The sequence below is a fragment of the Heliconius melpomene genome, chromosome 2, assembly GCF_056956725.1.
Source record: "Heliconius melpomene rosina isolate 202511_hmr_F chromosome 2, ASM5695672v1, whole genome shotgun sequence".
NCBI lineage: Eukaryota > Metazoa > Arthropoda > Insecta > Lepidoptera > Nymphalidae > Heliconius > Heliconius melpomene.
The window spans coordinates 2,052,035-2,073,283 of NC_140390.1; the positions used below are offsets into that span (position 1 = coordinate 2,052,035).

Below are 21,249 nucleotides of genomic sequence, written 5' to 3' on the forward strand. Positions count from 1 at the left end.
CGGTTGAATGACTATATTAGGTATGAGTTTTGAATGGAAGGCTATAGTAGTAGAATCGCTCTGCGCGACGTCTGTGACTGTAACGTGACAGGTTGTCGGTTCAAATCCCGCTCGAGCAAATGAAGTATTTAAAATTTTCATATCTTCGTTCTATTGTCAAGGTCTGGAGCGCGGCGTTGAGTTTCGCCATTCAACACGCAATATCTCTAGAGTTCGGTGAAAAATGTCAAATAATTTACTACCGTTTCACTAAAATTATTACCTCAAAACTAAGAAGAACAAAAGAATTACAACTAGTTTTTAGCTCTGCGTTTCCTTCTGTGTATGGAGTATAGGTAGTGCATGTTACCTAAATATTTTTCCACGTGGAAATCGAACCTACAACTGGGGCCCTACTCTTGACGGCAATATCCAACTATCAATCAAGAATAAACGTCATTTGGTACTCTTGAAAGCAAGTCCAGTAGCGCCATCGGCCTGTCGATTGCCTTAACTAAAAATCATTGGAAAAATTCGTTAGGATTGTCAATTTTGTGATATTTGGTACTCTTGGCGCGATTTTGACAGCTATAATGACAGCTAAAATTGGAAAGGAATTGTGAATTTAGTCAATAGCTAAAGAGTAACTTGTTAGAGATTGATTTGTTATTTTTCTCGTGAAAACGGCAATAAAATGGTTTTGTATTGTGTTTTGAAGGAAACATATATAAATTAGACCTTAAATAATAACGAAATATGCGTCGATTCGCGAAATTTAAAGGAAAATTAAAACTATTCAATGTCTAAAAATGTTATGGAGGTGATACGAAGAAATAAGTAGAATTTGTCACATAAAGCCCAAAAATCTAAAGAGAAATTAATGACCGTAACTTAAAAATACTAGGTAAGTTAAGTATTAATCTATATATATAATAAATAGTAACTGCTAATTAAAGTGCAAAAGCAAAATCACTGAGTATTTATTTTTCATATGTGTAATACAGATTTAAGTATATTTTCAGTGGACTCATCTTTTGAAGGAATTTCAATTAGAATGAGCACACAATTAAATATTATTTACCTCATTGAAATACTATCACAGAAAAAATGTATTTGCTTTGTAAAAATACATATTTAATAAGTACTAATATATCATTGGTACTTAATAGTTTATCAACTACTATAGTAAATATAATACTAGACACATGTAATAATAGTAATTATCATTTTATAGGTGACTATGTATGCTTAAAAGTTGATATTTGATGACCTCTAGATGTAGATGCAGCTTGCAGGAACTTTAGAAGAATATTTCACCAAAATTCACATTTTTGCTCAATCTAAATAAATAATTATGTTCATGAATGGGAACACTAGGGTGCGGCATTTTAAATAAATAACACATATTGCAAGTGACAGCATATGTGATAAAATATTACCTAGAAATGGATTGGAAGACTTGGAGGCAGAAGAAGTAGAGGACTTCAAACATTACAACTAACTGACTGTAGTAAAAACCTATAATAGCTGCAAAATGAAGGAAAGGAACAGAAAATGAGTTTATTTTAATCCAGGAGTTATAAAAAAGTTTTTATAAATAAATTTATATTTTTTTATTTTAATATTAAGATATTGCCTAACAATGTTTGTTTAAAAATGAACACTACTCTTAAAATAAAAAATAGCTGAGTGATGCTGCAAGACATAGAATGTTCTTATAAACTTATATAAAATAACATTGATATTTAATTACTATTGCTTGATAGAATTACCGAGTAAAAATGTACTTATGTATTTATTACAAAATTATATTCTGCTGTACTATATTGTTTTATTTCAAGAAACAAATTAAATAAATTATATTAGTTTTTCAAATTAATTATTTTGAATTAATCAAAATTTTACAAAAAAGGTCAAAATTATGAGTCTGTCAGTGTTTAATAGAATGATGTTTGTATGTTTTTTTATATAGTTAAAGGGAAAAGTTTGTCTTTTTATACAATAAAATATAATCAAATTTTATGTACTTGTTTATGGCACTAATGTATAGCCTTAAGCTGTATGATATTATACATAATATGATAATGGTATAAATATTCTTATAATAAAAAGACATGTCGTAGTAAAGCATTTTTTATTAAAACTTTTACGTAATGGACTAATAATATACCCAAAATAATAAATCTTTCTTTAAATATAAAAATTTTGAGCGCCATTAACATACAATTTTGTGTGTTTCTTTCAAATAAAAACAACCCTTTATTTTCGTTTGCGTGAGCTTCAATAGCATTTAACTCTTGTTACTATGTAATACTTTGCTTAATTAAACATTTTCAACCTTTTTAAAAATTTATTTATAGCCTAAATCCACATCGGTTGTAGAAATATATTTATTATAATTGTAAACATAAACATATTAAGACAGATATAGACATCAAATGGGTTTTTTCATAAAAACAGTGTAAATCATTAGACATACAGATAAAATATATCCATTTTTAAGAACGACTTTAAAGATTTCGTTGTTTTTTAAGTAAAACAAAATAAATATGATTTATTATTATAGTTTTTAGAAAAAACGAGCATGTAAATAATTTTTTTAAAGGAGGAATGCATGGTTATTATGTATCGCGGAGTTATCGGTATAAAGTGTACAACACTAACTGTCAGTTATAACGGCGTTACGATTGACCAAGAAAATAGTAATCCAACATTGACAATATTGGTTTCAAGAGTACCAAAACTACGTCGCCGCAGGATTGGATTGTCCAATGTTAGACGTCAATCTTGAATAGCGATTGCCGTCAAGAGTAAGGCCCCAGTTCTATAATAACTAAATATCAGCAAATACCCTCACAGAACATTGACTAACAAATCAACTTGTACATTAACAAAAACCATTCACTCTTTACAAACCAAGTAGGCACCTTCTACTATAGTACGTGACGCAAGCGGGAGGGCTCGCCTCGCCGTTTCCGCGATTGGCCAACCGCGGCCCGACGCGCGGCCGTCCTTGCAAGTACGACTGCTTTATGAATAGATAGATAGATATAGATAGATAGATAGATATATAGATATATTTATGATAACTTGGCTATGTTGAGTGAAGATGTGTTTGTGTGTATGTGTTTGGTGTGTCTGTAAACGTGACGGGTTGGGGTTCGATTGCCATTTGAGGGCAGAAGTGAAATGTTTAATATTTGAACTTTCTTCGCTTTGAGATAACATGGTGTTGTGCTCCGCCTCTCAACACGCAATGCCTCCAGAATTCGGTGGAAAGTGGGGAATGGATTGTGTTTTTGGTTCCTTCTACTAGTAATTGTTCTCTGAAACGTTTCTTTCGTTTTGAGACCCTCTTAGATACAAATTTATGCAGTTTCTTTAATATAATATTTATTGAAGAGATCAATTGTATTATATTCTTTTTGTTGGTTTTGTAATTTATCGTGTTTATATATTTAAATTTAAAAAAAAACAATTTCAATAGGCCTTTGTTTGTAAGCTGGCAATTAACAAAATAATTCAGTATTGTTTGTCTGACTTTAACTTTTTATTACAACATAAATTTACATATAAAAATTACACAGGAACATTTCGATAGCGATAACGTTAAAAAAACCATTACTTATATCAAAAAGATTTGCATGGAATGACGTCTTTCAAGAACAGCTGACGTATACAAGCAAGGTTTACTTTGTAGTAAACCACGAGTGTTTATTTAAAGTTGTAACTAAAGAAATATCAAATTATTTAAATTATACTATTAAATATTACTAATACTTTCTTTATTAAGAATTTCTGTTAGGCTTCTTCTCTTGTAAGGTTATTTAATTTTTTTTAGGCAGAGGGAACCAGGAACCTAGTGTTAAACTCTCCACTCCCTACTTTTCGCCATATTGCTCTTTTTACCTTGTTACCAGAGCGAGGAGACACACATATTAAATATTTCATTCCCCTGAGGGAAAATCGAACCCATAACTATCACATTTACATTCGTAGGCTTGTGCCTCTACGACGACGACTTTATTTTATTAAAATTTAAAAAAAAACAGCTTCAAGAAACGCAGAGGCAATTTAGTGTTAAGACACTCCAATAAAACACTATATTCAATTACTCTATATTAACTAAATGTATTAATACAATAAAATATGGTAAAATTGTCTTCCCTGTATGGTTTTCATTTATCAAAATAATTTAAAGAAGCATATTATTTGGTTTAATAAAATGTTCTAGTAACTTCCAACTGTTTGAGCAACGATACAACGCTAGTAGACATCGAGGTGATTGAACTACATAAAAAACTATTAACCGACTAATTTGTGAAAACAGCTCGTATGATTACAACATTGAACACAAGGTCGGTGTTTTTAATTTGGTCGTGCTATATCGCCCTCCCGCCAGCCGATAATTTTGATGTCTGTACAAATACGTGTCGGTTGAATGGTTTGTTTTATTTTTTTTTATTGGTATTACCAACTTAATTGGTATTCTGTATAGATATTGATGGTATTATAGAGTAGTTGTAAAGTTGTTTAGGTGGGGATTGGGGGGAGATGGCTGTGGGTTCGATTCCTATTTGGGGGTGTGATTATATTTTTAATTTCTCTGCTCTGATGAAATAAATAGTTCGGAAATAAAACGGAGTGCTTTGGACTCCAGGTTCTCGTTGCAATGTATAAAGTATCGCATAAAAATGTGACTCTGAAAAAATATAGATGTACGAGTATACTATAGCGTGAATAATTTTTTTTTTACGAATTTTTATTTTTTATCAAACAGGGTACTTAGGGAGGGAACCTAGTTTTAAGATACTCCATTCCCATTTTCCACCGAATTCTAGAGGCATTAAGGCATTGCTTCTTGAGTGGCGGAACGACATGACACGAGGACACCACAGCTAAGAAATGACAATATTAAATATTTCATTTCCTCGAGCAGGAATTGAACTAACAACCAGTCGCGTTTACAGTCACACGCTTATGCACCTGCGACTGCCCACGACTGGCCTCTTCCTACTCAATTAACTTTTAACTAAATAATTTTGAAATATCGTGCTTGAAATTCACAAGAAACAACAAAATACCGTTAAATTAATACGGAATGATATGAAAAATGGGTGTGGGCATATCTTATCTTTTAAAGATATATTATATAAATGATAAAATATTGTACGATTGTACATATTGAACAGATTTTTGTATTTTTCGGATAAAAACAATGATAAATTGATAAGGCAGGCCTTCTTGTCCATTCGATATGAAATTCTTATCTGAAGTATATAAGGAAGTGTTTATAGCTAAATCTAAATTTGATTAAATTTAAAGTATTCTTTAATAAATAATTAAATTATGTTATATGGCGCAAATGTAAGGGAAAGTTGGGGAGTAAAGTAAAGTAAAAGTAAAGTAAAATACTCTTTATTGTACACCAAACATGTATCACAATCAGGAGAGATAATATTGTTATGATAGTACAATAGGCGGCCTTATTGCTAAATGAGCAATCTCTTCCAGGCAACCTTGGGGTAGAGGAGATCATTAATTAAATGGGAAGAGGTGCACTGAGTATGTCATTATTATAGATACGACAATATATACACTTATAAAAATAAACCTACACATATACATACATACACAAACACATACACACATACACATATACATACATACATATATATATAAATATATATATATATATATATATATATATATGAAAATATATAAATACATACTTAAACACATTATTTGGGTACATAACTTTGGGAGTTTGAAACCTTTTTTATGGCAACATTTTGTAACAACAGATCTAAATTAAAATTAAATCATAATCAACGTCAAGCTGTATCCCGCACACAGCAGGGCAGACAGAGGGAACCTATGGGAACTAGGGCACTCCGTTCCCCATTTTCCCTTATGCCCCTGGGGCACGATGGCCTTAATATAAAATATAAATAAAATATTTATTTATAAAGAAAGCATGACTCATTTATCAGTCCTTATAGCGACTATCCTTTTAAGGCTGGCCCGGTGTGTGGCAACGTGCGCAGTGGGTGTTACACCCACCTATGATCTCTATTTACTGTTTCCATTAAATTTAAGATCAACAATCTTTAAAAATGCAATAAAACTTTTTTTAAAATAGTGCATTTTTTTATGTTTATTTTCTTTGTAAGGAAATTTACCTATATGACAAATATATAGTAAAGTATTTGATATCAAAAAATTAAAGTCATGATTTGCCAAAAACTGATACAGACAAAACTAAAAGATTTTTAAGTTGTTTTTAGACAGTAAATGATTATTCTAACTTTTGCAACAATAAACTTTACTCTGAATCCCGCATATAGTAGGCTAGGTAGAGGGAACCTAGTGCTGAGACACTATTACGCATTCTCCGCCAAATCTTCGAGATATTGCTTATTAAGCGGCAGAGCTTAACGCCGCCCTTCGTATTGTTACCAAATCACAAAAAAAATCACCTATTTACTATCTATATTACTATCTCAGTTTATCATGACTTTCAAATCTTGTTAAGTATAAAGTTTGAGAATAAGCTTGGAGGCGGTTGATACTTTACATTTAATACTGATTGACAGACACCCACCATACCAATTTGCTTGTGGGTATCAGAGATTACTAGGAGATTACTTCTAAATAAGTTTCGCCATGTATTTTATTTTAAGCTTAATCTCTAAATATAATTCTGTGGAAATAGTTTTAATTTTTTCTTTGTTCTTTTCTCCTTATTTTTTGCTTACATTAAGATTTCTTTTATCAGTTTTGTGCTGTATCCAGCACGCAGAAGGGTAAAAGGGAACTTTTCGCGGCATTATATATTGAGCGGCGTAACTCAACGCTGGGTTTATTAATTATTTTAGTTTGAACGCAATTATTTTGATATGCTAACCGCAAATTACATACAAAATATTCCACGACGACGACATGGCGTTGTGAATACTAAATGTAATAGATTAATCGAAGTTGGTTGAACTCTACGTACTCGTGTTATATCGCTGTGACGCAGTTGTCTAACTGAACGAGATAGTTGTGAGTTTGATTTTCGCTTGAGGGTATATTAATGTTTCTAATATTTTTGTCCTTTGGTCTATTTAAATAAAGTACGACCAACAAGTCGTGGCCGCTGTGGCGGGCATTGTTTACTCGAGAAGAAAAGTTTTAAAAATCAGCCATATACTACGACTATGGCCTCGACTTAGTAGACCGTACTGTAAAGAGCAGTAAGGGTACGTAGATTTTTGCCATTTATCATTAAACTAGTGGACCCGGACGCGGCTACGCCTGCTTGAACTATAAGAATATTTATTAAATATTATATAATATATTTATTTTTATAAGGATGAATATCAATATATAAGTTCATTTTGGGTGACGTTTTCTTAAAACAACAAAGAAACTTTGCAAACCGGTGCTTAGCAACGACGGTTGTTATTAACATGGCAGAATAAATTGCATGTCAAATTAGAAAGTATTTTAATATATTAGTATATATGTGTAATGTAATGTTATATAGCCTATAGCACTTCTGAAGAATGCAGCTTTCATACAAAACAAAAACAAAGTAAATCGGACCAGTAGATCCAGAGATCTTAGCGTTCAAACAAACAAACAAACAAACAAACTCTTCCGCTTTATTATATTAGTATAGATGAGTCTTAAGTGGAAAAAAATGAAAACCAGGAAAACTATTGAAGTGTTAAGACACTCTGTCCCGATTTCCGCCATTTTGACGCATTGCGTCTTGAGTGACAAGTGACAACTCAACACCGCTATTTGCCTCGTCACCAGAGTGAGGTGATGGTAATATTAAATATTTAATTCCCCCGTATGGGAATCGATCCCACACCTTGTTACACAGGCACGATTAATTTGATATTTACATCAAATATTGCCTCAAGGTCGAACGTCGCCATTGGGTTATCCCAGCTAGTTATTATCAGTATTACTCATTGCTTTGGAATTAAAATTGTAAATTATGTATTATCAAGTTTTTATTGTGTTTTTTTTATCGTGGAATTCCTGTGTTTTAGTAATAAAACCTATTTTAACCGTTTTTAAATATTTTAGGCCAGTCGTGGCGCAGGGGAACAATGTGTGCCTGTAAACGCGACTGGTTGTGGGTTCATTTCGCACTCGAGTAAATGGAATATTTATTTAAATTTATACTTCCCTTCGTTCTGGTATCGAGGAAAAGCGCGGCGTTGAGTTGCGCCACTCAACACGCAATGTCTTCAGATTTAGGCGGAAAGTGAGGAACGAAGCCCAGGTACCCTCTGCCTATCCTGCTGTGTTTGTGCGGGATATAGCGTGATGCGGGTTTAATTTTTAAATATAAATTTATATGCGTAGTGAATGTTTCAATTTTTTATCTAACTAGAGCACCGACTGTTTTTTAACGTGTTCTACATTTGTATGAACGTTCCCCAGAGTATTTTTAAATTTAAAATGCACTCACTATATCGCGTGTAGTAGACGGTGTATGACATCTGACAGGAAAGTGTCATATATTTGTTTATATTTCACAAATGTTCGTATTTGTATACTGATTATGTATACTTATTTATAGTTAGTTACTTATATACTTATTTATAATCTAATAATTTTGTATTATTATTAAATTTAAATGCAATTTGTACCAGCGACTTCTGCATAAACAAAAACTTTATATTTTATATCTGAACTCAAAATATTATTTATTCAAATAGTTTTTCAATTTTATTCGTTGCATGAGCATAAAGTGTTCCATATTTTTTTATCATCTTAAATATCTTTAAATACCTAGTATAAGTGTATACAATTTTTCACGCTGTATCCCGCATATAGCAGGGTACATCGAATAAGGAACCTAGTGTTAAGATACTACGTACCCATTAAGAGACTTCCGTTCTACACTTTTCGCCGAATTCTGGAGGAAATGAATCTACAACCTGTCTGTCCTTGCGGCAGACTGGCCTCGATGTTTTTATATACCCATTAAATCGTAAAGAATTCTTTAAAGCATTTTTTAATCTTAGCCGTGATTCACGTTCGCCGTAGGCTGTATTTACGGTACGTTCAGTGATCACGTGTGGTGCTGGTTACATCACCGCGTTGGAATGTTACGCCAATTAACCGAGAAAGCGGGGCTTGGTGTGTGGTTGCCTCTGTATATAGATGCTTGTATTTTATGGTTAATGAATTCTGGGGTGTAAGGAGGTCTGTCGTAAGGCGGAGGCAGGAGCGTGTGACTGTAAATGTGATGGGTTGTGGGTTCGATTCCCTTGACTTGAGGAAATGTTTAATATTTTTGTTTTTTCTTCGCTGTTGTATGGGACCAAAGCGTGACGTTGAGGTCCGTCACTCAACACGCAATGCCTGCAGAATTGGGCGATAAGTGGGTAGCGCAGTGTTTTAACTCTAGTCTCCCTCTGCCTAACCCTGCTACATTATCAGCGATTAGCGTCTTTTTTTGTAAATTTTGAATTTATAGGCTTATAAATTGCATGCACTTAATCGTTTTTTAGTGTATATAGTTATTTATATTCATACAAAATCAATTTAATTTTGTTTCATTAAATAAAGCTCTGTAAAATTAAATATGGAATGACAAATTTTTCTCAGCTACTTTGTACACTGTAGTGGTGGAGATGCACGAGGTAAAGGCGTGTCAAGTCACGTGGCATAAGTTACGTTGACACACTGTTAATTCGTCATTGCACTATAAATAAATAATTATTTATTTATTATGTTAATAAATATAATATAACAAACAATTAAGTAATCTGTCTTGACACGTGGCAAAAGCGTGCGACGTAGTGTATACACACTACGGTCGTGGCTTCGATTCCCATTCGGGGGAATCAAATATTAAATATTTTCAGTCAACAATGCGGTACAGAGCACGGCGTTGAGTTCTGCCACTCGTTACGCAATGCCACGAGAAAACGGTAGAAAGTGTTGAACGAAAGTATCTTAATGAGAAAGGAGTGTCTTAATTCAAGTTTCCTTTTCCTTCCTGCCTCAGGTGCTTCTTGCGGGATACAGCTTCAAGCTAATTTTTTTTAAAAATACGTAATAAATTTTATTACTGAAATATATCGAGGGGTTCGAACACATTCTTAACTTTATAGTTTCCAAAATATGCATAGATCAACATTCCCACTCGACGGAATCTTTTAAGTATTTTCTCGCGTCATCTTAGACAGTATGCGGCTTTAGGTTAGTTGGTACTATGATAATTATTAATAAATATTTTGAAAAAAAGCTTGAATTTTATCGAAAGTGAATACAGAACTCGGCCCTCACATAGATCTCCGAGATCTCCTCTCTAGAAGTTGAGAACAGCTTATTACTCAACATTTAACTTGGCTCTAATTTCATAATTATTTTTTTGATAGGATATGATAACATATACTACGTTATCATTAATGATAATTAATGAAATAATTTTTGATGGGAATTATCTTCTGTATATGTTTGTATATATATCAAACAAATATATCTTTGTTGTTATATGATTAGATATATCTAATATTAGAAACTGCGTTCTGTATCGAAGATATAGAATAATGAAAATCCTACTTATTATGCAATTGTAAATTGTATTGTTACGTAACTGTTGAGGTAGTAGATTCTGTTCTGGAGTGGCTTTTTGTAATCAAATATCTACCTAGTTACGTAAATATCTGTGTTTTGGATATGGTAAAATAAAATAAATAACTATAGCGTCATATCCCACTACTTTCTCTCAACTTTGATCATTCTGTAAGTGTCTGTTCTCATCCTAAAATATAGTGTTGTTTAGTAAAACACTACTTATTACTACTACAGTTTATGTTTTTATGTAAGATTCATACCTTTAAGTTATGCAAGAAGGTTATCTATATACTGCAACACGCCTTGTTCTATTAATACTTATAGATGTCTTCATTTCTTTGTTGGCCTCATCGTATCTTTCATCGCAGCTTCCTTTATCCTTTGTGCCTTTATCTCGGCAGTGACCGTGCACATTGATGATGGTATGAGTAAACAGCTAAATTTAGAAACAAGAAATTGCCACCTGCAGTTTATGTTGAAATTACAAATTGCTGATTTTGAATATCAAAGAAATGTTTTCTTTTCTGCTTCACGCTGTATCGTGACTAGTGAACCTAGTGTTAAGACACTCCATTCCCATTAAGACTTTTCTATTTTACACATTTCGTTGAGTGGCGGAATTCAACGCCGGGAAATGAAAATGTTTTATATTTAATTTCCTCTTATGGGAACCCACCCTTTTGCCACTGCGCTACAATTGACCTCAATCATTTCATATTATCATATTAAATTTATAAATAAATTAATCTTATGCATTCATTGACCTTACATATATATTTTTTGCAATGACCTATTAAAGAAATATAAAAGAATTCCGCTTTTCTAATCTCGTATAACTAAATAATACAGCAAGGACGAAAGCTTGCATTTCCTTGTCGCCCATATCTGGAATGCAACCTTTAGCAATTCTGTATCGAGAATGTCCTATTAGAAGGTTATTACTAAGCTTAAAATATAACATAGATAGATATTTAGATAGTAGGTATGTGTTTTTACAGACAAATGTCAATTTTTTATTAGTTAATAGATTTTTTTTTTTTGGTTAATAGTATTAAACTGCGTTCTTTTTTGGTATGTGGATATTTTTTATGTACATGCCGTGTTTATAATTGAATTTGATATAGTTGTTCCATAATAAAACGTTTTTTTTTTTTCAAAACCACTACCACTACCACAGATTGATAATATTGTTTTGATAAATCATATCATATATTTTTTTATGATGTCGCGAAACATTTCCTATACAAATAAATATTTTTAAATTTGTTCTTACGATCTCATCTCATCACGAATCTGGTACAAGGCCAAAGACATTATATATTACAGAATAATATATGTAAAAATAACATCCGCATATAATAAGATAATAATTAATAACATTTACGCCGTCGTCGGGCGCAGTGAGACTAGCGCCTGACTATAAGCTCGATGGTTACATATTAGATTCCTATTCCAAGGGATTTTACTTTTGCATTGCCTAGGTAGAGTGGCGTTAAATTCCGCCAAATTTCGCGGAAGATGGGTGAAACAAAATGTCTTAACCCTTTGCCTGTCCTGTGCGGGAAAAAGAGTGAAGTTGCTTTTTTGCATAATAACTTTTGTTTGTATGAACTTGGAAAAAAAAAGTTGTTTTATTTTGATAATCTTTAAATAAACGCGTGCAGCGTGACCTACACATTATAAAGATAGTACTCGGCCGTCGCCGGCGCCAAAAGTTGGCACGCTGCTTTTTACTTGTCGCAATGACATGTGAAGTAATAAGTTGTTTGTTTTACTAAAAATATATAGTAATAAATAGTTATTTTTTTGTTCATTGTGTGTCCGATGTGTTTCTTGTGCCATTTTTATTTCTGTATTCCGCAAATCGCAGGATGAGCAGAGGGACCCTAGTGTTAAGACACTCCGTTTCCCACTTTTTGCCGAATTTAGACGAAAATCCAGGTTTCGCCTCCTCGTGGCGCACCCTGGAAGCAGCTGGGTCCAGTAACTCCTAGGCTGACTGATCCCATCGCAACAATGAACTAAAATGTTGAAAACAGTTGCAAAAAGCAATAATATTTGGAATATCCCATTTTATATCAAGACCAGAAGATGCTCACTTCTGACCTTCCTTATCGGAATTAACCCATAATCATCTTATTTACAAATCGGTTATTATACATATTTAATGTATGTATGGCATATATAAACACCAACCTTGTGTCGACCTTATCCGTTGGTTGATAAGTAGCTTAATTATTATCAAAACATCTATTATAATAAAGCCTTGTTTTTGTTTTGACAATTTTTTTGTTGGTTAATTGGTTTTTGTTTTTATTAATTTTTTTTCAATTAGAAATTATTTATATATTAATTTAAATGTTGGGTTACGTTCAACAATATCAACAGCCTGTCTTTACACTAGGTTTTACCTTTGTCTATCCTGAGGAATGGGGAAATAATTACTTATTATTGCTAAAGAAAAATAACATAACTAGTCGAATTATAATAAAATTGTAACTTCTCATTTCTTGCTTTAACCAACAAAACTTGTCTTTGTTAAAAGCTTAACGATCACCAAGGAGGTGGTAAGTATGAAAGTTTTCAAGAAATTTTACTTGAAAACTTTGTAATTAAAGCGACATAATTTGAAAGTTGTACATAGTTTATGCTTTTTAGCTTTAAGCTCGCATATTTATACTGAGTTTATATTAATTTGTTGATTACACAAACTTTGTGGACCGTATCTATTGGTCGCTAGTTCAAATCCGGCTCGAAGGACCATATGTTAGGATTTTAATATTTTCGATACATTAGTTACAATGAAAAACTTTTATTAACATTTAAATAAAGTATAGTGATGAAACACTGGTAGGATGGAATATAAAAAAAAATAAGCATTTTTTCTTATATAAATTGCACAAGTACTTTAGTGCTATATATTATATTTTATGTTAGCATTTTGTTTGTATTTGAACTAACGCTTGGACTACGCTAATACAACACGCTTGTGTTTATTGAGGAAGGTTTATACTTGTAAGACTTCTTTTTAAATCACTATATCTATTAGTCTGACTGTAAACACAACGATTGTGGGTTTCGATGCCCACTCACGATAATGATTATGTTTAAGTTATTTCCTCGTTCTGACAGACAAAGCGCGACGTTGAGTTCCGCCAAAGCGAAGAAAATGAGATATTTCATATTTTCTTTTCCTGGTTTTGGTAATGCAGGAAAGTTGAATTATCACAAAGTGCCTCTAGAATTGGGCGGAGAGTGGGGAACGGAATTACCTTAATGGGAACTAGTTTCCCAGATTACCTTTGCTTAACCTGCCATGTGCGGGATACAGCGTGAAGTTAAAGAAATCTTATATAATAAATTACTTCAATATAGACAATAACATTACTATTTACTTATTTATAATTATGTTTGTTACGAAACGTGTATAAATAATATATCTCTCTTTCTCTAACAACTTAAATCAGAAAGAGAAAGCAGCTCCTCTTCATATCTTACCAATTTCTATGTAGACATTATTATAATTTGTAGTATGAAGGTTCGGGACGTTTTGATAACTTTAAGTTTAATAACAGTACGAGTTTCTATTTGTGTCGTCTTGTACGTGTTCGTTCTGTGACAATTGATTTGAGAATTTTAGCCCTGCTCGATGTGTTTTGCGGATGGAGTGTAATTTCTCTTTGTTTTATTTTATATTTTAGTGTTGTATTCCTCTGTTTTGTTATTCAGAGAAAACGGACCCTAAAGGCCGTCGTTGTTGCCCGGTGGTGCACGGTGTGACTGTGAATACCATGGTTGTGCGTTCGATTTCCACTCGTGGAAATGAAATATTTAATATTTTCATTTTTTTTATTTATATTCGTGCGTAGCAGAGTAGGAGGGAACCTACTGTTTAAGATTACACGACTACATTAAGTCACTTCCGCCTTCCACTTTCCGCCGAAGTTTTGAGGCACTACTCGACGCTGCTCTTTGCCTAGTGGGGAACGAAGTGTGATAACACTAGGTTCCCTCCGCCTACCCTGCTGTGTGCGGGATACAGCGTGAAGCCTAGTCACCAGAGCGGGAGAATATTTAATTCGCAGAATGAAACCCACACCCCACAGGCGTCGTTTTTAAAATTAAAGTAAATAATTGAACGGTTTTTTCCTTTGTTTAATAAGAAATGTTTACATTAAGTCACATTTGTTATGACACGGCCCTTGTGCTCTATGAAGTGCATGTTTATATATTGATAGCTTAATATTGAATATCAATAAATAAATAACATTACTCTTTTAAAACGAGATTTTCTTAAATTAGTCTAGTATAAACTTAGATAAAATATAATTAGTTTTTTGTTTACATAATAAATTTAAAAAATTGATTGTATATTATTATAAAATATCTGGGAGTTTATTTCGACATTAAAATCACACTAATAATTATATGACTTCTAAGTAATACAAATCTAATATAACAATTTTTAAATATTTACCCCATCGGTAGGCAAATACGGTTTTCAAGACTAGACTAAACAAAAGCTTAATTAATAAATAAACGTAATATATAAAAATTGATACTTTCTTTGAATTTGATTAGATAAGGTAATATGTGTTGATACAACTTTTATTCAGAATTCAATAAATTAACAATTAAAACCCACTTATTATGAATTTAATTATCTTTTCCCCACTCTGTCCTGTTACACGGCGTTACTCAACACACAATGTTTCGAAAATTGGAACGGGAGAGTGGAGAACAGTTTTTACTATCACTAGAATCCATTTGCCTACCCTGCTATATGCAGAATACAGAATAAATCAAAAATATATATAATTTCAAAAATATATTAATAATTTTCTTTAATTGTCACCAGGTGGCGTCATCAAGCGAGATGAGCGAACGCGAGCGGTACCGCTCGCCGCCCCAGCCGGAGCCGCCGCCGCACCGCGTGCGCGCGGCCGACCTCTACCCGCGCACGCGCACCCACTACGACGAGCCCGGCCTGGACGCCGGCTTCACGCCGATATGTGCCGAGTTTGTGCAGGTCAGTGCTGCGTTGAGTTACGCCACTCAGCCTTTGAAATTACGTTACATTCGTTAGCCCCTAAGTGGGTTACGAACCTACTATGTTTGAGGATTGTCATACAGGAACATACTAATTATGCCGTTAGTATCTTCTCATTGCGCAATTGTAATTACTAATTATTTCATTATAATGCTGTAAGTAGTGACAATAAAACACAGGAAGTGCTAAATTAAAGTAATTCGATAACGTAGTTTAAGCAAAAAGTACTAATTAATACTAATATTATATACGAGTACATTATATAAGTTATTATTATTAGGTAATTACCTTGATGGTTGCATTTTATACTCTTCTTCTGTAAATTAATCTTTATTTGGGTTTCGCTTCCTTGGTCAAATGTATGTATGACACATGACTCATGTGTCATACATACATTTGACCATTTGACCAATTGTTATTTATTTCCATATGTTGTGACATGACACATAGGTACTATCTAACATAACAAAAATAATTTGTCAATTTCAATCAGTAGTTTCTGAGATTACCGCGTTCCACCAAACAAACGGTTCATTTTTATAATATTGGTTAGTATAGAATATATTTTTTATTTCGTGTTTTGCAATAAAGACGAGACTTTTAGTCCCATTAACAAACATGAATACATATAATAGTTTGGTCTAATTCAATTTTCATTCATTAGAAGAACGCTGTTACGTTTTCATTGTATGGCTTGTATGACACGCTGGGTATCTGATAGCAGCCTCGACCGCACCTTTTGCGGTAGGTTAGGTTTGTTTGCGGATATTATATGTACGAGCGGGGTACCTAGAGTGCTGTCAGTGTACCTAGAGTGGGTTCGATTATTATTTGTTTTAGATTTGTAATTAATAATAAAAAAAACAACTAACGTGGCTTTGTCCGTATGCAATTCAATTGTTATACATTTTTGTTGTACTACTTATCGAGGAAGACTATAGGCTGTATTACATTATGTTAATAGTTTCGAAGCAGTTTCGTTATTTCCATAAGATCGCGCGGGCGAAGTCGCGGGTGGAGGCTTGTGTATAATAACATTTTGAAGTAAATTTTTTTTACTCGTACGTACGAACACCTATTCTGTTGTGTTCTTATAATGAAATCTTAATATATCTTATTTATAGCGTTGTTTTTAATATTTTTCATACTATATAATATGTTTTATATTACTGCCGTACAATAAAGATAATTGCATTGTTTCTATAAATAAAAAAAAACGATAATTAATATTATATTACGAGGCCAATCGTGGCGCATGGGCAACATGTGAATGTAAACACAACGGGTTGTAGGTTCGATTTCTAGGCGAGGAAATTAAATATTTGATATTTTAATTTCTTCGCTCTGCTGTCCTAGGCCAAGCGCGGCGTTGAGTTTCGTCATTTAACACGCAATGCCTTTAGAAGTAGGTGGAAAATGGTGAACATAGTGTGTTAACACCCGGCTTCCTCAGATAAAAATAAATAAATATAAGCAATTTTAAATAATTACTTGTTTACTTATTATATAAGCGGTACGGGTAAAGTACTAGTAGTTATTAGAATGTACGTCAGGGCCAAAGGTCTGATGTGATCGAGTTGAACGACCTGCTAGTCTATCTGTTCGTATGTAAATGCAATCAAAATGCATTTGCAAGTTCATTGAAAATTGAATTCTATAGAATTGTGGGAGTGGCGATCGTGACGACGTAAGCGCGATAGCTTTGAGTTTGATTCCCATCTGGGGTGTTTATATTAAAATTATTTTCGTTACTACAATAGGTACAATAGGCAATGTCTTGAAAATTGGGCGGAAATTAAGGCATGGAGAAAGCATGAAGCAGTTTTGCTGGTGATACAAATCTCTGATCTACATATTTAAACACTAAAGTACTACAAGATATTATCCAAATGTATGTATTTTGATTAGATTTGAATTGCATTGCTTTTTCTCACCAGTGAAACTAACGACTGAGCTATATTACATAGGATATTAATAAAATGAAATCAATTAAGATAATAATTTCTCCTCTGCATATTAACTATCTTATAATAGTGTAATGTTGACGTGTAATTGGTTTTTAATGTATTTTGAATTATATGATATAGTGAAACTATTTGTTGTCATATTTTAATTTTAATATATGTAGGACAGTCGTGGCGCAGGGGTTCAAGGCTTTTGATTGTAAACGTTACAGGTTGTGAGTTCGATTCCCATTCGAGGAAATGAAATATTGAATATTTTTTATTTTCTCTGGTGTCGAGCCAGTGTCTTAATAGAATGTAGTGCCATAACTCATGGTCCCGGGTTAAAAAAATGCTTACGAACATACGTATTATAATGTTATAAAAAACACTTAGAGACCATTAATTCATGGCATTTAGTTTCATGGTGTATCTCGCACACAACAAGTTAGGCAGAGGGAACCTAGTGTTAAGACACTCTGTTCCTCATTTTCCTTGATATAGTATATACTGATGAACTATATAGTTCATAGATTGTGAAAGTAAAAGGAGGAGGCTATCAATTAGACTGCATTTTTTATTTCAATAGATTTAATTAATTTATCCTTATATTTCTCCACAGTGGGTCGGTCGCACATCTGACGGCGGTACCATAGCGATGTCCAACTACCGCCTGCACCTGCAGCCGCGTCGTCGCAGCGGCCCCGGCTCCTCGGTGCCCCTCCGCGTGATCGATGCTCTGGAGATACGTGACCTGCTGTGCCTGGTTATACTCTGTAAACAAGGCAGGCAGCTGAAGTGAGTACTGTTTGCACTTAAGTAATATGTGGGGGTTGATATTGTTTACACCAACAATATATGTAAGTATACATAGGTAAGTATGTATGCCTACTATTACAAAAAAGAAGGGTTTGTTTTGTCGGAATACGCGGGCGAAGCCACAAATAAAAGATAGTATTGTATATAGGGAACTTATAGGAAACACATACAATAAACCTTTCAATAGTTGCCACTGTTCGATAAGGACGTACACGTGGATAACAATGATCCTCGCAACGGATCGGGGCTAATGCCTGATAACTGTTGAATATAGACGGCGTTTGTAATAAATTTTCCTTTAACACTGAGATAAGTACAGTTTAGGTTTAGGTATTCAATAACAGCTATTGTCTATTCAAATATTATATTTATTTTTTTAGCGTCATGCGTTTCTAAGACCTACGAGCGATCTCTGTCTCTCTTAGCGCTCATAAATCTTTTTTCCTATTAAAGAATGACCAAAATCATCACTCACCTCTCCCAAATCACCTGAACATGTGTTTCTTCAATTTTACATTCTCAGTAATAACTTCTGACGTAACTTGAAATTATTCTTTGATTGAAAAATATTATTTTGGTCAACAAGTGAAATATCCCTCATAGGGATATTAATATTTCAAATATTTTCGTTTCTACCGGTACGCAAAAATTATAGGTTATTCTAATTACCTACTAATTATTATATAGGTTATTCTAATTACCTACTAATAATACTATTCCGCTATCAGCCTGTCTATCCGTCGGTCCCTCACTAACGTGTATATCATGAACCGTAATAGACATAAATTTTCACAGATATTTCTGTTGCCTCCCTAATAATAAACTACTAAAAAGCAAAAAAAAAATATGGTTGTTCCTATATTTTAAATGTTTTTTTACCTTTTTTATAGATCGTCAAAAACTTGTGAAAAGTGACTGGCACTTACCGTCAATGTGTTTTTCAGCACATTTGAATATAGATTAATAAATATAGGTTAATTGATAAGAAACTTGCATTATAATGTTGCCAGATAACTCTACATAATGATACCAGTAAAGAATGTAAATGATCGACTAAGATCATTATTCACGCTAATGGTACTTATTAAGGTATTAACTGTTATAGATAGAAAGTTGATATAGCTGTTTTTATGGTTATCGTAGGCAAGTTTTCGATTTTAATCAATTATAAATCGATCGATTAATAATTGGGTTTAGATTTTCGAGTTCAGAGTGTTTGAACACTAGATTCTGTTTTTCTATTAAATGCGAATATTGATATGAAAAGAAAATATCTAAAATGTTTCTGCAACGTTAACTTTTTTTTGATATCCTAGCTGGGATTGTGAACTATTTTTATATAATGAATTGTGCCTGACGTCATTTTGTATGACAGTAGTCCAAGGTTCTTTTAATTTATTTAAATGTATATTTTACCACGAATTACTATGTGATAATTACAATATAGTGAAACAAGTAAACAAATATTTCTTCGACTTATATTGAGTATTCGAATGCCAACAATGTTGTCTGTCCTGTACCCTAACGATTACGAAATTATTGACCAAACAAAAGTTAAAGCGGTACCTATGCGTTGTTGCTTACATACTTTGTTTACTTTTCAATACACTCGTATAGTACTAGAGTTATAAGTATGTAGATTGTATATATTGTAGATTTGAAATGTAAGGAATTCAAGTCTTTTGCATCGTTACCAGGGAGAGAAAATGATAATAATAAATATTTCATTTTATCGTTTGGGAATCGAACCCACGAACTGTCGCGTTTATAGTTAGTAGCTCCGTACGCACGACATAAAAACGTAAAGTAAATATTTTATGCTTGAGTAATATATTTGCATTGGTACATAAGTGTGTAAATAAAATGATATTTTCTTTGCATTTATAATCAAATAAAGACAGAATTTTTCCTTATTTTTCTAAGATACTTTATCTTTTGCAAGAAAAGTAAATGTCGCTACCACACAACACATACATAAGTAGGTACCGATATGTAAATGTAAAACATGGATGTCTTAAATTTATAAATCTCTTATATAATAATAATAATATGTATCTTTATTATGTAACTTACTTCCTTCTCCTTATCTTCTCAATTTCAAATAAAAAATATATGATTAGTCACATGATTAATTTAAAAAATCCAAGAATACCATCACACCGTGATGTACCATCACACTGAAACATACAAATAATATGCATTTGAGGGTATCATTTGGGTAAATGATTATATTCTCATAAATTTTAACAGGTCGTGTGTCAAAGGGACTGTAACCGCGACGGTTGGGGGTTCGATTCCCACTGGGAGAAATGGAACCTTTTTAAATGTTTTCATTTCCTTGCTCTAGCAGCGAGGAAAGTTCGATATTGAGTTCCGCCACCCAACATGCAATGCGTCAAGAATTCGACGGCAAATGGAGAAATATCTTAACGCTAAAACATCTACTTGTTTCCAGATGTTCATTCACAACGAGCGAACAATGCGTGGAATGGTGGCGCAGGCTCAACACGGCGCTGTCACCTATCCAGTCTCTCCAAGAGACCTTCGCGGCCGCGTACGCCGCCTGGGCCAAGGAACTACCTCCCACTTCCGTCCACAGAGCGTTGTTGAGGGCCTCGCAGGCGCCGCACCGGCATTGGTTTGGACCAGAGGTGGGTTATGGGAACGTTTGTTGTTTTTGGGGTTTGTATAGTTTAAGAATCAGGTGGATTGGTGATCTGGTCGCGGTCATCGGGAGTTGGACCATGCGGGTGGTTTAGGTTCGCCGTGGAGAACCTTAGATGGGGTGTATGTTCAGAAGGGAGTGTAAATTTAAATTCAACATACTCTTTATTTAACCTAAATCTAAAAGAAAATGTAATAGTG

At 33.3% G+C, this 21,249-nt stretch overlaps 1 protein-coding gene across 1 annotated transcript in view; it reads left to right on the forward strand.

Moving 5' to 3' along the window:
- LOC146540294 (phosphatidylinositol-3,5-bisphosphate 3-phosphatase MTMR3) overlaps positions 1–21,249 on the forward strand; it is a 53,171-nt gene that overhangs the window by 21,122 nt on the left and 10,800 nt on the right. Inside the window, exons 3-5 of the mRNA XM_085198609.1 lie at positions 15,431–15,601; positions 18,188–18,363; positions 20,840–21,035. Coding sequence (XP_085054735.1) covers positions 15,431–15,601; positions 18,188–18,363; positions 20,840–21,035 — 543 coding nt within the window. The remainder of the gene's footprint in view (positions 1–15,430; positions 15,602–18,187; positions 18,364–20,839; positions 21,036–21,249) is intronic.